This window comes from Bos indicus, chromosome 12 (assembly GCF_029378745.1).
Source record: "Bos indicus isolate NIAB-ARS_2022 breed Sahiwal x Tharparkar chromosome 12, NIAB-ARS_B.indTharparkar_mat_pri_1.0, whole genome shotgun sequence".
NCBI lineage: Eukaryota > Metazoa > Chordata > Mammalia > Artiodactyla > Bovidae > Bos > Bos indicus.
Window position 1 is genome coordinate 89705160 of NC_091771.1, and position 16006 is coordinate 89721165.

Consider the following 16006-nt stretch of genomic DNA (forward strand, 5'->3'; position numbering starts at 1 on the left):
GCCTAGAATGCCCAACACCACCCCTTACAAATCTCAGGGTCCCCAGGCCGAGAGGGCAACCCCGCCTTCTCCTGGGGGCGGACAACTCCCAGCAGGAAGAATTCCACCTGCTTTCCTTTGCTGCCTCGTTGGGAAGCTCATCTCTGGGGCAGAGTGAGGAGTGTGTTTGCAGGTGTCCCAAGCTTCTGAGGAATTCGGTGGACGCAGGCAGCCCGCGGACAGGCTCTGGGCTGAGTCCTGACCCAGGCCCCACAGGAGGGAGGTGAATGGTTATCTGCCCGCTGATGGCGGGGGGAGGGTGCGGCGGGGAGGCCGCCCTGTGCACTGGAATGCTCGGCACCTTCTGTGGTCAGTGGGGGCCAGTCTCGTGGCTTCTGCTCCTCCTTCCAGAAGTGTGAGGGCAATGGCAAGTTATGACCTGGGCAGGGCATGCTCAGAAGAGCAAGTGCCAAGACACTGCCCTCGTGGGGACAGGCGGGTCACAGACGGCTGCACCAAAGGCTGAGGGGGGCAGAGATAACGTGTCTGCTCCACGGGACTCTCAGGCCAGAGCCAGGCCTGGAGTCAGGTTCAGCTGAGACGTGTGTACATGTGGATGAAAGCCATGTGACCGGACACCAAAAATGTCAGTGTTACCGTATGATAATTTAAAGTAATAATAATAATAAAGATGCATGATGAGCTGAGGGGGAATCTTGCTACCTTTACTACAAACGGCTAACCTGCAAAATCTATCATCAGCTCCTACAAACCGAGAAAGGCAGGCAAAGAATGTGAACAAACCATTCGCAGAGAAAGAAACACGTGAAGCTTGGCTTCACTCATGAGTAAGAAGAACTAAACTGAATGGCTTGAGGGCCGTTTCCCCACTTTTCTACTGGAAGAGGTAGAAAGTAGAAAGAAGTACAGCTGGCTGGTGCAGGTACTGGGGGCACTCCTGCCCTCTGTAGGGATAATGGGCCAGGTCTGCGTCAAAACTGGGAAAGGACACAGCTTTCCCTTCGTACTTCTACTCCTAGGAGCTTACCCAGCAGAGGTGCTCAGGGAGACAAGGAGGCCACTCTGGTTTATTTGTTACAATAAAAAACTGGAGAGAGCCCAGGAGTTTGCCAGTGCACCTTGCTTACCAGGCATGCTGCCCACCAAGTGGGCTGAGAGCATTCTCAGAACCAGTGGCTGCGGTGAAAGGGGACTCTACTAACCAGGATGTGGGCCCAGACGGGCCTTCCCTCCACCTCGCAGAGGTATGCACTTCATGCCACACACACTTTGGCTCAGGGCAGAGGGGGCTGACCTCAGGCTGTGGCTCCGAAGGCCACAGGGACACTCAGGGCCCCTGGGAATGACCACAAGACCCCAAGATCCCAGACTCAGGGGCTGTGAGGCAGGAGCACACTTACTTTGCACACAGGTGACGAAAGCTGGGTTCTTTTGGTACGGAGATCCATGTTTATTGATGCATTCTGCAAGACAGGGAGTGGGGTGTCACCCCCTGACAGAGGCGCTCATGCTGACACAGAATTTTAACACCAAAAATGAGCAGGTGCCTCCAACGGGCAGAGCTCTGTCCAAGGGGCGCCAGCCCCTGTGACTTTGACGGGGGAGGCTCCTGGCATTGCATAGAAGGCTCTCTGGTGGCCCTCGGGAGGCTCTCTGACCGTGGCAGAGACCTGAGCTCCATCTCAACCTGACCCTGTTTGGAACAGCGCCCTGGGTTTGATGGAGACCGAGCTCCTCCCCCCACTACTCAGTCGACTGGGCCTCCCCACGGGGCCGGGGCTGGGGAGCAACCACGTGCATCTGGGCACAGTGGGTGCTGAGCCACTTCACTGGCCCTTCAGGAGGTTGCTGCTGCTCAAGCAAATTGGAGGACGTGGGCATGAGCAGTGGACAGGACCAGAGGCGGCCAGGGGACCACGGTCGCCCTTTCCTGAGGAAACAAACCCGCACACCCAGGAGCAAGGCCACACGGGGCCCGGGCTGGGCTGCCCGGGGCCGACCACAGTCCACTCTGCGAAGCGCCTCTAAGAGGCTGCAAGGCCAGCGGAAAAGTGACCCAAGCGCACTCGACACAATCAGAAGGGAGAGCCCCGGATGCCTCTCTCGTTGTGAGTACAGACGCCCCAGCAAGCCTCAAAACAGCACTGATCAAGGAGCAGTTCCCTGGGGACTTCCAGATCGCCCTGGAGAGACGGGCCGTCTTCTTCTTGTTCCCCCAAAGTCCAGCGGGGCTTTCCAGCCCCCCTCCCCCTCAACACTCACAGAGACGTCGCTGCTTGACAGCCAAGGCGGCTTGCTTGCACAATCTTGTTGTTCGAGTTAAGCAAAATCATCTCTAATGTTCCCAGCTTTAGTTAGTCTTATGGTGTCAATAGCTACACCCCACACAGACAAGAGCTCCCCGGGGTCTTTAGTAACATCACAGCGGGGAGTCCTGAGACTAAATCAACCATATTCCCCCGTTAACCAGCTGAGCTGGGGGTCAGAGTGGAGCGGAGGTTTGCCAACAGCGACACTGGCTGCAGGGTTAGGGTTAGGGTTAGGGACACAGGCCAGGCTTTGCTCCGTGAGCCCGGAGGTCCCATCTCTGTCACGGAGCTCTGTCCCTCCAGGAACAACTTGGTGACAAGGTCTTAGCAACCTCTCCTCCAACACATAACGTCTCCCCGACTAAAGGAGGCCATGATTTCAACTTACCCAAGTACCTTGGATAAAAGTACTCCTGTGGAAAGAGAAAAAGAAAGGCAGCGGTTAACTGTCAGAGTGTCTGGCGTCTGAGCACCCCCATGGCCGCTGGGCTAGGAACCTCCCCCTCCCCCCAGGAGGTAGGTGCTTGCAGAGGGCGAGGGCGGGGGAGAAAGCTGCTTTCTGCCTCTAAGATGGCAGGGAGGGGGAGGGGAGGAGAGGGGAGGGGAGGGGGGAGGGGAGAGGGGAGGGGCAAGGAGGGGGAGGGGAGGGCAGGGGAGGGGAGAGGAGAGGGGAGGGGCAGGGCAGGGAAGAGAGGAGGGGAGGGCGGGGGGGGAGGGCAGGGGAGGGCAGGGCAGGGGGAGGGGAGGGGGGGAGGGCAGGGCAGGGGAGGGGAGGGGAGGGCAGGGCAGGGGAGAGGAGGGGAGGGCAGGGGAGGGCAGAGGAGGGGAGGGCAGGGGAGGGGAGGTCTGGTGAGGGCAGGGCAGGGCAGGGAAGAGAGGAGGGGAGGGCAGGGGAGGGCAAAGGAGGGCAGGGCAGGGGAGGGGAGGGGAGGGCAGGGGAGGGCAGGGCAGGGCAGGGGAGGGGAGGGCTGGTGAGGGCAGGGCAGGACAGGGGAGGGGAGGGCAGGGAAGGGGAGGGGAGGCCCAAGCAGCCCAGGGCTTCTGCAGGGTGCTTGCATGCTGAGACCAGCTGGCTGTAACCAGCAGCCCAGTGCCACCAACAGCAGCTATACCACGTGGGTGAAGTGTCTTTCAGGAGGATAAGAAACATGTTGGAAAGAACCCAGCCTCAGACTCTGGTGGGAGGACTCCCAGTAGTTCCTGTGTCTGTAAACCACGCCAGAAGAGGACAGAGGGTGTGAAGGGCAGGTCCTTTCAGCCATGACTGCGAATTACAAGGTTGGAGCTGGGCAGCAACTCTGGTCTCCAGCTGCCATGGGGCGGGGTCACAGCAGCCCGCCCCTGCCTCTGCCGTCCCTCAGGGCTGACGGCGGAGCCGTTTGGTCCTAAATCCCCTCCCCGAGGAAACCAAGTGACCTGATGTTGCCAGCTTGCTGGTGTCTAATCCTCCCGACCACCCTCCCAGGAAGGTCGCTCTCAGCCCATTATCACAGATGAGGAAGCTGAGACTTCAGGTCAGCCGCAGCCCTGCTTCCCCATGACCCTGCGTGTCACCTCCATCACCCGGCTGGGCCCCCGGGCCTGGGGGCTGGGTGGGGGCGCCTTGGGCAGATGCAGTCAGTTCATGCTTTTAGAAATAACGTTCTGGTAGGGGTGCTTCTTATAAAACGATATTTTAAAAGCAAAGATGGGACCAAGTCCAGGGCTTCTGAAGCACCGGCGAAGGTGACATCCATGCAAACGTGATAAAGAGGCAGGCGGGGTTGGGGGGAGGGGCCTGCCCCCTTTGGCTCCCAGGCCTGCTCCCTACAAACCGGGCTGCGTTTTCTCCTCCCAGTTTCAGTCCTGCACCAGTTGGCTCTGGGAATAGACAGACAGGTGGGTTTGGGCCCCTGTGATGAGCACTCTCGGGGTCTCCCGGGATCTGTGGGTCGTGGCATCTGTCTGGGGTTAGCAGGAGAGCAGAGGTCTGCAGTGAGGCTGCTGTGGGCTTTGGCCATGTCGAGTGCCACGGCACAGCACATCCGAGCCTCCTCTCCCTCTGCTTCTCACGAGCCATCCCCCGAAGGGGAAAGGAGAGCCGTTCACATCCCCGCGGGGCCCAGGTGAGGCTGGGACTCCCGCCCCCATGCAGCCCTCCCTTCCACCAGCCACGCATGCTCCCCGCCCTGAGCGCAGATGAGCCGGGGACACCCACCCCCAGCTCCGTTGACCTCTGCGGATGCTGCCCTCCAGACACACCGTGTCGGTGGTGCCTGAATGCTTTTGTCTGGAGTGTCCGGGACCTTTACCTGGGTTACCCAACATGACAGGACTCTCACATCACACTGCAACAAATCCAGTTGTTTCTCAAACAGTGAACTGAGAATTTATTGCTTTCTTTAACCTGTAGCTGTCCACAATTTTAGTTCCAAAGATCTCTACTCTTTGAAAGCAGGCTGGGTGTCACAGCAGTTCGCTTATTGACAGGGCGGACACAGGTGTTCTCCCCGGGAGCCAGAGGGGAGGGCCCGCCAAGGCCCAGCCTGGCCAGCACCCCGGTCTCGTCCAGAGGCTGCTGCTGCCCAGGCGCTGGGCCCCGAGAGCGTGAGGCTCAGCACAACCCCTCCTGCAGGCAGGCGCCCAGACTCCCTCGGTGCCCGCTGACCCCGCAGGGCTCCACACATCTTCCTGGCAGAGTTCAGACAAATGCCTTCTTCCCTTCCTTCCCCCAATTCCTCTCCTGAGATTCTCCCAACTAGGCACGGAGGACTCTGTGAGACCAAAGGAAACGCGGACGCTACTTCTCAGGCCACGGGCCTCCCAGACGCCCTAGGCCCTGCTCTCCTGGAGGACCCCAGGTGGGCCCCCAGGCACCCTGTGAGGGCACTGCGTCCCCTCCGTCCTCAGACACTGACGCACAGGCTGCAGGGAGGCCCTGGAACAAAGCCCTGATGTCACCAGCCAGAGGCACGGGTGACCTGGGGCCTGCAGCAGCTCGGCATGTGTGTGCGTGCGTGTGACTCCCAGGGCCGCAACACCCCTCCATCCCCACAGCCATCCCCTCCCACCCAGCCTGGCCCCACATGACAGGGGCCGGGCAGGGTTCTCCAGGTCCCGGTCACATCAGTGTCAGGACGAGCTGCCCTGGATGCTATGCTCAGGGCCTGGGGCAGGTGGCAGTGACCCTTGGGGCGTGGAGATCCCAGCGCCCCTCGCTACTGAGAGCTTCCCAGCAGTCTGCCCCTGCCCCCGGCACATCCCTTCGCACCGCCCCTTATGAGTCCCCACTGCTCCGGTGACCCGCAGCGGCTCAGCTGCTGGCAGGCCGGGGCATCTGCAGGCTCCGGCGGATGGGAGACCCGAGGCCCAGGGTGGGGCCTGAGCCAGGGACTGGAGGGGGCTGGTCCCTCCCAGCACAGGTTGTGAAAGTGCAGCTGAAAGACCTGCGTGCGAAGCGTGTTGTGCAAAACCTCCTGGCGTGGCTCAGTACAGTGTCTCCTGCCAGGCACGAAAATACTCTTGGAAATGGACCTCATAAAACAGGTTTGTTTCCAAATACTGCTTCCCCACAGCAGAGATTTGTAGCTGCTGTCCAGCATCCAATTCTCCCTTCATCCCCAGTAATAGAACTCTGGATTCAGTTAAGCAACAGTGCAGCCAGCTGCAGGACTACACTTCCCAGACGCCCTTGCAACTAGGCGTGGCCGTGTGACTAAGTCCTAGCCAATGGGATACACACAGGGAGCAAAACAGTAAAGAGAGAGTGGGGTACTTTGGTTCTCTGGCCTCCTTGCTGGAATGCAGATGTGATGGCTGGTTCTCCAGCATCTTGCCCACTGTGTGAGGAGGCCTGGGAGACAAAGGCCATGCACTCGTGCAGTGGAGCACAAATAAATCACGTAAGTCCCTGGGCCCCCACCGTTGAGCAGCCCTGGGCAGCCTGCCTTCTACCTTTTACATGAGAGAGAAACACACTGTCTTATTTAAACCACTCTAATGAGGCCAACCAGTCCATCCTAAAGGAGATCAGTCCTGAGTGTTCATTGGAAGGACTGATGCTGAAGCTGAAACTCCAATACTTTGGCCACCTCATGTGAAGAGTTGACTCATTGGAAAAGACCCTGATGCTGGGAGGGATTGGGGGCAGGAGGAGAAGGGGACGACAGAGGATGAGATGGCTGGATGGCATCACCGACTTGATGGATATGAGTTTGAGTGAACTCCAGGAGTTGGTGATGGACAGGGAGGCCTGGAGTGCTGCGATTCATGGGGTTGCAAAGAGCCAGACACGACTGAGTGACTGAACTGAACTGAACTGAATGAGGCCAAAGTACCAGGCTAACTGAATTTGAAAAATGAGTGCAAATAGATGTGTCATGGCCTGCAAAGTGAAGATTTCATGAGTTGGTGAGAATGTTCTGGGAAATGGGCAACACGAAGGCCTTTCTTTCCTTCTCCTATGCTCTCCTGGCGGAGGCCTCTCAGGGCTGCGGGCACTCCCCTTCACAGCACTGGCTGATCATTCACAGCTTTGCTTGGAGACGCTTTTGTTCTCAAGGCCAAATGCAGCTATGATGCTCACCTGAGTGGCTAGGGTGCCCACCAGCAGGACAGGAAGCCACTGGGCTGCACTGGGGCCTAAGCTTCTCCAGGTCCTGAGCCTCCCCAGGGGCCGGGCCTCACCATACCCTCTGGTGACACAGGAGTACCCCACTGTTGGCCAGGTGCTCCTCCTGGCAGCTGTGAATATGCTGGCAGGAGCTGAAAAAAAGCAGGCGTGGAACCTCCTGCGGCCCCAGAAGAGTAGCTCCTGTTGACACGTTACAGGGTGACAGAGAACAACGCATCTTCCTCCAAGTCTGAGCGACGCTCCTGCCCCCTCTGACCTGTCCCTGCCCACACATGGTGGCGGGCCTTGGGGGCTTGGACAGCATGGGAGCGGGGGAGGGAGAAGGACATGCCCAGCAGCTCCTGGTGAGCAGGGGGCCTCCACCAGGAGCCCACGGAGCAGAAGGGCAGGGCAGGAGCCAGCAGAGATGGCCTGGCAGGAATGAGGCCTCATGGTCTCAGGAGCTGGGTGAGGGCACAGAGCATGAGGACTTGGGGGTCATCCCACACCCAACTCCTCCTTAAAAATTACTTTAAAACGTAACGACCTGCACTCTCCCAGGGTCACAATTACAGGCGTACACACGTGACTGCAGTGAGATCACTGGACTGAAGTCACCATCACAGGGCCAGGAACCCCAATATCTATACTAACTCTCAAACCCACCAAAGTCTGCAGCCCAGAAACAGCTCCCACCTCTGAGCCCAGCAGACACAGCACATCCCACACGTACCGGCAGAGCTGGAGTAAAGCAACAGCCCCGCTGGGTTTACAGCGTCCCAGCCCAGCCACTCGGCATCTCAGAAACCAGGCTGTGAACATCAGCTTCTTAAAGGGCATTTCCTCTCTAAGTCCCACAAGCAGACCTGCAGTGTCCTTCAGAACATCTTTCGTTTTTCCACAGATGCTGAGCCCGTGGGCGCGGACGACGCATCATTTAGGGGCCTGTCCTGTCATTAGGCCGCAGGGCCCAGCTCCGCACTGGGCTGACCCCCCGGGAGTAGCGTGTATGAGGGCTCAGGGGCAGCAAACGGGGGCCAGACAGAGCTGTCCCTCCCCCAAGGCCATCGGGGGAGAGGCTGGCCCATGTGGGGGCCCTGCGTGCCACCCGTCTAACCAGCAGTCTGCAGGCCTCTGGGTCGTGCGGAGTCAACTCTGGAGAAAATTCAACAGGCCAGACAACTCAGAGAACCCGCCCCTGCTGGCTTCCAGTGGAGGAAGCCTGGGAGGGACTGGGTCCTGGGGGACGCCTGGCTGCAGTGAGCAGGGGGCTTCCTGGACAGACAGGAGCTGGGGCTGAGTCTGCACCCGTGGGGCCTGGTCCCATCCTTGATGGACCCTCAGGGGGCTGAGGGAAGTGTGCCTGAGCATCTGAGTGAGTGAATGTTAGGGAGCTGCTGTCACGGTGGGGTGGCGCGTGGGGGGCAGTGGGCCTCGGCTATCCTGGAGGTCACTGGGGGTGACAAGGTCCCCATCGCCTCCTGCTGGGACCCCATTTCTGTGCCCCTGAGACCCCTCAGGCCACTGCAACAAGGTGAGACTTGAGGGAGGGCTTGTCCCCTCCCTGGGGGTGTCCCCCGCCCCAAGCAGCACTGTCTGCGGACGTGTGAGTGCTGAGTCTGTGACCTGTGAGCACCGAGTCTGCGACGTGTGAGCACCGAGTCTGCGGACCTGTGAGGACCGAGTCTGCGACGTGTGAGCATCACTGTCTGTATCTCAAACAAACGAGGGCTGGAGGACCAAGACCTGGAGCCCCCTCCGACCTGCAGGCCTCAGGTGGCCCCTGCGCTGGGAGGTGGCGAACCAGGCCTGGGCCGAGGGTCAGGCTGGGTGAGTCTTTCATCCAGAATCCTTTCCTGAAGCCAGGGGCACTGGTGCGGGCTCTGGCGCCCGCTTGCACTGAAGGACCTAAGTAGGAAGGTGACTGTTCCGGGCTGGCGAACTTTCGGGAGAACTCGGGGAGGCCAGCAGGGCGCCCGGCACCCAGAGTCCTCTGAACAAGACCCCAGGAGGAGGACAGTGCTGGGAAGACAGAGTAACAAGAGAGGAAAACAAGATAAGAAGGAAGTCTAATCACAGGGCTCCAGGGGAGGGCAGGGTGGAACACTCCTGAGGCTGGAAGAATGTGGAGGAGACTATTCGTGCCTGGAGGGAAGCCTGGGAAGCACTGGACGCATCAGGAAGGCCCCAGGCGCCTTCCTCTCCAGGCTCCACAGCCCCCGGAATCAGGAAGGTGCCCACAGCTACCTGCTCAGAGGAGGGGCCCGTCCACAGACAGGAAGGCGGCCCAGGGTGGAACAATCTGCCTGGGCAGGAAGCACCCAGAACACACCCAGCACAGAGGGCACCGCCTCCAGGGATTCCAGAGCAGGCACGTGGCCCAGAGAGCCGGCTCCAGGTGCCGGAGCCCCCACCCAGCCCGGGCACAGGGCGGCCGCCCCCACCTTCTGCCCCACCCTCAGCCCTGGAGACACCGGACACGCTGCCCCTCTGCCAGAAGCAAAGGGCCCGTGGGAAACGCTCACGCAGGCGTGTGTGGCTGTGATGGGGCAGCCGCACGGAGGAAGTCCTGCCGCGGCTGGCGGGTGAGGACAGGCTGTCCTGGCAGCGGCCCCTTGATCTGGCAGCGCTCTCAGCCCAGAGGCCGCAGCCTCCCCGTCACACATTGGGATGCACGGGGCTCCTGTGACTTCCTGAACTAAGGCCAGGGCCTCGTTGGGGTCACACCCACACACGATCACAAAGAGCCAGGAATCTGAGGGCAAGGAAGTGATGCTTCTCAGGAGAGCCCAGACTCTCAGGAGCCGGGTGCCCATGCGGGAGGTCACAGGACCGCCTCACCTGACTAGCTGCTTTTCCAAAGGTTTATTAGGAGTGAGTTGTGTTTGCAGGGTCTCCCCCAGTCCTGGAATCCAGAACCTCCTCAAAGTGAGGGAAAAGATGGCGTGGACGCCTGGAGGAGCATCTGGTCGACCAGAGCAGAACTGGACACGAGGAAGTCCCCTAAGCACCAGCCCCAACCCCCGACCCAACCCGAACTGGCTCCTCCAGAAGCCATTGCCCCTTGGTGAACGCAGAAGGAGCCGGTCCACCCGGGAAGCTGGTAATAAAGGGAAAGGTGTGACTGTGATTCGAGGATGGGTCAGGAAGCAGGACAGCATTCTGAAAACTCACACGCGGCTTTGATGTGCAAGGAGTCCACACAGGAAGCAGGACAGCATTCTGAAAACTCACACGCGGCTTTGATGTGCAAGGAGTCCACACGTTCCTGACGGGGTGGATGGGGCGGGTGTGGGAGGCAACTCCCCCTGGAAGGGAGGGCAGGACGCTGGGGGAAGTGCAAGGCCCTGTGTGACGGGGTGGATGGGGCGGGTGTGGGAGGCAAACCCCCAGGAAGGGAGGGCATGGCACCAGGGGGTGCAAGGCCCCGTGTTAAAGTCGCTGCTGTGAGCACTGCTGTCCTTGCCCTCGTTTCATCCACTGCAGACAAGGTTCTGGAGGAGGGCATGGCCACCCACTCCAGTGTTCTTGCCTGGAGACTCCCATGGACAGAGGAGCCTGGTGGGCTACAGTCCACGGGATCACACAGAGTCAGACAAGACTGAGTGACTAAGCACAGACAGGGTTATTACAAACCTAAGAGCAGCTACAGTGGGGCGGGGTAGGCTCTGGGAAGGGTGCGCGGTGACCAGTGTGCGGTGTGTCCAGCCCAAGGCCTCTCTGTCCTGCAGGAGCAGGGCCTGGGTGGGGCAGGGCTGGTGCGGGCGGCGGCCTCACTGCCCTCAAGCCTGGTCACCTGCAAGCCCCATCTCATGCTCTGTGGCAGCCAGTGTTCCAGGCTGGGCCTGGGACTGGTAGGAACACACTTATCACACACCCCGCAGCCGGGCAGCAACCCAGGCAGCCAGCACACAGCCTGTGTGGGACCTTCAGAAACGCTCCTCGGAGCAAGCTCCCCGGGGCCAGCAGGACTCATCATCATCAAAGAGACGGGAGGACAGGCAGAAGAGATGGGGCGGGGCAGAACTGCTGCTCACAAACCGGTTAACACGCACCGCTACTGACACCAAGAGTCACCGGTCACAGCTCAGCCACTGCAGCTGTGGGCTGTGCCAAGCCAAGGAAGGGCACAGCTTGGTCATCGCCATCAAGCTTGTTTCACATAGGGGACCACGGGGTGGGTCAAGCCAGCCAGTCAGAAACGCGAGTCACGTAAAAGCCTGCATCCTTCACACTTATTTGTTCACTGCACGAGACGCTTATTCCACCCCAGAAGAATTCTTTAAAAGAACTATTCTAGTAGAACCAAAACCAGCTGTGAAATCATCCTGACCTCAGGGTGTGGAGCAAGGCAGGGTGAGCCCACCCCTCTATCAGCCCTGCTTCCGCGCGGGGGGCTCCTGGGCACATACCCCAGCCTCTGCCCCAACTAAGATGGCACAGTGCACCCAGGGCCACTCCCCGAGGCCGGCTGCCTGTCGCCCCACATTCTTCACGACGTTATTAATAGAAACTTGTCCTGAGCCAGCACCTTAGGCTCCTGCAGTCTCCGCGGTTCCCAGGGCGCACCTTGTGGCCGCCTGGCCCGCCCTCCCGCGTGTGCCAGCCCTGATCGGTCCTCCCAGTCCTCCCTGCCTGGGACCTGCTGCCTTCCGGCTCGTCCAGCCCTCCGTCTTTGAAGCTAAGGCTCCCGCCTCTAGACAGGGATCTGCGGACAGCCCCACCCCCACCTCTAATCTGGCCAAGGGGGCAGGGAGGCAGGAAACTGTTCGGGCTCTCCAACCATTTATTTCGTTTACGTTTTAAGCCGGACCCTACTGCTTTCTGGTTGAGCTGTCAGAGTTGCAGTTTCCTTCAAGGCGGCTGCCTTCCGAGGCCTGCGGCGGGAAGTGGCTGCGGGCGTCCACAGGACCCCCCGCTGGCATCGGCCGCCGCTCCTCCTCTGAGGGGCACCTGGCATCACCGGGAGAACAGGGGCTCGAAAGGAGGAGGCCTGAGGGTGGCCGGGGCGGCACACAGCACCCTGCCCTTCCGCCGCCGCTGCCCGCCTCCCTGTATAAGGGTCGGTGTGCCCGCAGAAAGGTTTGCCGCAGACCCCCGGCTCCCGTCCGTGCGCGCGCGGACCCGGGTCCCCTGAAGGGTGGTGCCGCGCGCGGGAGCGGGGGTCGAGGGGACCCGCCTGCCCCGACGCTCCGCTCGCCTCCCCAAGGCTCCGGGCGCACGCCTCGCCGCCCCGCGCGGCCCCGCGCTCACCGTCTCGGGGTCGTTCTCGAACACCTCGCGGGCCTCCTCCCGGCTGCACAGCTCCTCCACGCACTCCCTCTCCAGGTGGCCCTGCTTGGCCTCCTCGAAGACCTGGTAGGCGCGGCGCTGCCTGGGCCTCAGGAACTGCGCCGCCTCGCGCGCCCGCAGCATCACGGCTTCCCGGGCGGGCGGGAGGAGCGGGGAGAGAGCGGAGAGGCGCCGTCAGCGCGGCGGCGCCGGGGCCCGGGCGTGCGGGGCCGCGGGGCGCGCGGGCTGCGGCGCCGAGGCGCCCCTCGCCCTCCGGGGGGCGGGGTGCTGGGGGGCTCCCGGCCCGGCGCGCCCCGCGGCCCCGCGCGGTACTCACTGTGCGCCGACTCGGAGGCCAGCAGGAGCAGCAGCAGCGCGGTGCCCAGGGCGGCGGCGGGTCCGGGCGGCATGGCGGGGCGGGGCGGGGCGGGTCGGGGCCGGGGCCGAGGGCCAGCACTGAAACCGGGGCCGGGGGCCGGGCGCGCGCGGTCAGAGCGCCCGGGGGGCCGTGGCGAGGCGCGGGCGCCGAGGGGCAGTGGCTCTGGTCATCCTGTGCGGGCGGCTCTGAAGGTCACATCCCGGCGGCGGCACCGCGGCGCTCGCGCGGGGCTGGGCGGGGGCGGCGGCGGGGGCGGGGCGCGCGGCAGGACCGGCCTCGGGGCCGCGCGGGGCGGGCGGGGCGCGCCTGCCTCTCCGCCGCCGGGCCGAGCCGGTTTTCTCAGGAAGATCAAAGCCCAGAGGGGCAGCGGGTCTTCGGGACGGAGGCGGGGAGTCCCCCCTCCCCCCGCCCCCGCGCCCGGGAGCTTCTCCCCAGTCGCGGGTTAAGTTTATGTAACCGGGCGGTGCGAACGCGGAGAGGAGGTCACGCGAGTCCAGCCTGTCAGGTACAGACGGACATTTACCAGCCTCCAACCTCTTTCCACCCCTTTCCCCGACCGCGCCCCAGATCTCCGCGTCCTTTCTGAAGACTTCATTCCGGGGCACGTATTCTCAAGACTATGTACCCACCAAAGGAGAGACAAACTGAAGGCAAAGCGAGCCCCACTGGGGTCCAGGGAGCGAGATTAGATGATGTCCTTCTCTAGTTTCTGTTTTTACGGTGATGACGTTGGAAAACCTCAAGGGCTCCCAGTAGCCGTTTAAACCAAAAGCTGCGTTCTCTCCTTCTGGGAGACCAAGACTTTCTGTCTCTCGTCCTGGAGTATTTCGCAAAGTCACGATAAACACACACACACACAAACAAGCAAAACCAAAGCAGGGCAGCCCCCTCGGGGGACCGGGGCAGGTAGCCGGCCGGCGCCGCCTCGGGGGTCCTGACCGGAGCACGCGCCCACGCGGGGCAGTGAAGGGGCGGCGAGGCACCCCCACCCCGACCTCCAGTCCGCACCTGCGCCCACCCCACCTTCTCTGGCGGGACAGTGAGCGCCGCTGATGGCAGATTTCTTGAGGTCAAAGGTTTGAAGGGGGGATAGAAGGCAATGGCAGCCCACTCCAGTACTCTCGCCTGGAAAATCCCATGGACAGAGGAGCCTCGTGGGCTGCAGGTCGCTGAGGGTCGGACTCAACCGAGTGACTTCACTTTCACTTTTAACTTTCATGCATTGGAGAAGGAAATGGCAACCCACTCCAGTGTTCTTGCCTGGAGAATCCCAGGGACGGGGGAGCCTGGTGGGCTGCCGTCTATGGGGTCGCACAGAGTCAGTCTTAAGCGACTTAGCAGCAGCAGTAAGCCACTTAGCAGCAGCAGTGAACGTGAATATGTTAATTTCAGTGAAAGGGATGTTCCCCCGAAACCTCTACAGACAGAATTAACAATTCAATAGCCCGCACGTCTGCCCCTGTGTCTGCGCTCTGTTCTCAGCTGCCCACCTCAGCCGGACTCCAAGAGCAGTGACTCAAAGCTGGCTTGGAATGGCAGGCGCTTACACAGAATATTGACCACGTTAATCTTCCTGCTTGTCCTGAGAAGCACTGCTGTCAAAAATCTGGGTGAGGCAGAAAATCCTTTAGTCGTGATTTACACCAGATCTTTAATTAACTGGTGGCACTTCTGTTATTGGAGGTCCCAGAGCTTCTTGGATCTGTGAGCTTACAGTTTTCATCGAATTTGGAAAAAAAGTTGGCCATTATTTTTCAGATGCTGTTTCATGTCCCTCAAACCTCTCCTCTCTTCTGGGAACTCCAGTGGCACATACATATGGCTACTTAAGTTTTCCCAGAACTTACTAAATGCGCTTTTTTTCATTTTTTCTCTCTGTATGATTTTGATATTTTCTGTTGTTGGGCCTTCAAGTCCCCCCGTCTCTTCTTTTGCAGCATCATATCCATCCATCAGTGCAGGGTCTGCTTCATCTCCGACGTTTGTTTCTGTCTCTGGAGCTTCGCCTGAGACAGGAGCAGAGCTAGATGCCCTCCTGCTGCAGACCCGCGGTGGGCCCCCGAACCAGGGACTCTCCAAAGCCTGTGAGCAGAAGGGATTGGAACTCTCCAGGCCCTGTGAGAACCTCGGGGTTGGCGCCTCTGATCATTTCAGGTTGTTCTTTCCCAGTCTTGGGAGTCTTCCCGAGGTTGTAGCAATTCAGCCAAAGAGGTCTCAGAAGCTCTGTCTCTGGGCAGCGGTCTCCCGGGAGGGAGGGAGTGGCTGGGGTCCCCTCCATACAGCAGGAGAGGTCTGGGCCCACCTCACCTGTGTTCCGTCTTGCAGGGTCACTCTCGTTGCCTGATGGCATTGTCTGGAATGCCATCATTTCCTAGATTTGTCTGGTTCTGCAGTTGTTTCAGACTCTGCCTGGTAAATCAGACAGGAAGTTGAGTCTGGTCCACATAACACTGTCTTGTCCAGAACAGAACCCTCCAGACATAGTTTAATGAAGGATTTTTTCCCCCCAAACCATGTTTCGCACCCACTGGTAGGTACTTGGGGCTTCCCGGGTGGCTCAGATGGTAGAGAATCTGCCTGGATGCAGGAGACCTGCGTTCAGGCCCTAGTTTCAGTGTTTTGGTAACCTGCGGTTTTTAATGATGTAGGGTAGAAATAGGAAAAGGAGGACGTCAAGGCTGTATATTGTCACCCTGCTTATTTAACTTCTATGCAGAGTACATCATGAGAAATGCTGGGCTGGAAGAAGCACAAGCTAGAATCAAGATTGCTGGGAGAAATATCAATAACCTCAGATATGCAGATGACACCACCCTTATGGCAGAAAGTGAAGAGGAACTAAAAAGCCTCTTGATGAAAGTGAAAGAGGAGAGTGAAAAAGTTGGCTTAAAGCTCAACATTCAGAAAACGAGGATCATGGCATCTGGTCCCATCACTTCATGGGAAATAGATGGGGAAATAGCAGAAGCGGTGTCAGACTTTATTTTTTGGGGCTCCAATTATTTTTTTGGAATGTGGGAGACCCGGGTTCAATCCCTGGGTCAGGAAGATCCCCTGGAGAAGGAAATGGCAACCCATCCAGTACTCTTGCCTGGAGAATCCCATGGACGGAGGAGCCTGGTAGGCTACAGTCCATGGGGTCACGAAGAGTCAGACACGACTGAGCGACTTCACTTCATTTCACTTCAGTTCAAAATCACTGCAGATGGTGATTGCAGCCATGAAATTAAAAGACGTTTACTCCTTGGAAGGAAAGTTATGACCAACCTAGATAGCATATTAAAAAGCAGAGACATTACTTTGCCAACAAAGGTCCATCTAGTCAAGGCTATGGTTTTTCTAGGAGTCATGTATGGATGTGAGAGTTGGACTGTGAAGAAAGCTGAGTGCCGAAGAATTGATGCTTTTGAACTGTGGTGTTGGAGAAGACTCTTGAGAGTCCCTTGAACTGCAAGG

The 16006-nt window shown here is 59.8% G+C and overlaps 1 protein-coding gene across 1 annotated transcript in view; it reads right to left on the reverse strand.

Moving 5' to 3' along the window:
- GAS6 (growth arrest specific 6) overlaps positions 1 to 12773 on the reverse strand; it is a 28413-nt gene extending 15640 nt beyond the window's left edge. Inside the window, exons 1-4 of the mRNA XM_019971795.2 lie at positions 12509 to 12773; positions 12154 to 12320; positions 2698 to 2722; positions 1401 to 1463 (exon numbers count right to left, since the gene is read on the reverse strand). Of these exons, the coding sequence (XP_019827354.2) occupies positions 1401 to 1463; positions 2698 to 2722; positions 12154 to 12320; positions 12509 to 12581 (328 nt within the window). The 5' untranslated portion in view covers positions 12582 to 12773. The remainder of the gene's footprint in view (positions 1 to 1400; positions 1464 to 2697; positions 2723 to 12153; positions 12321 to 12508) is intronic.
- Positions 12774 to 16006: the final 3233 nt, after the last annotated feature.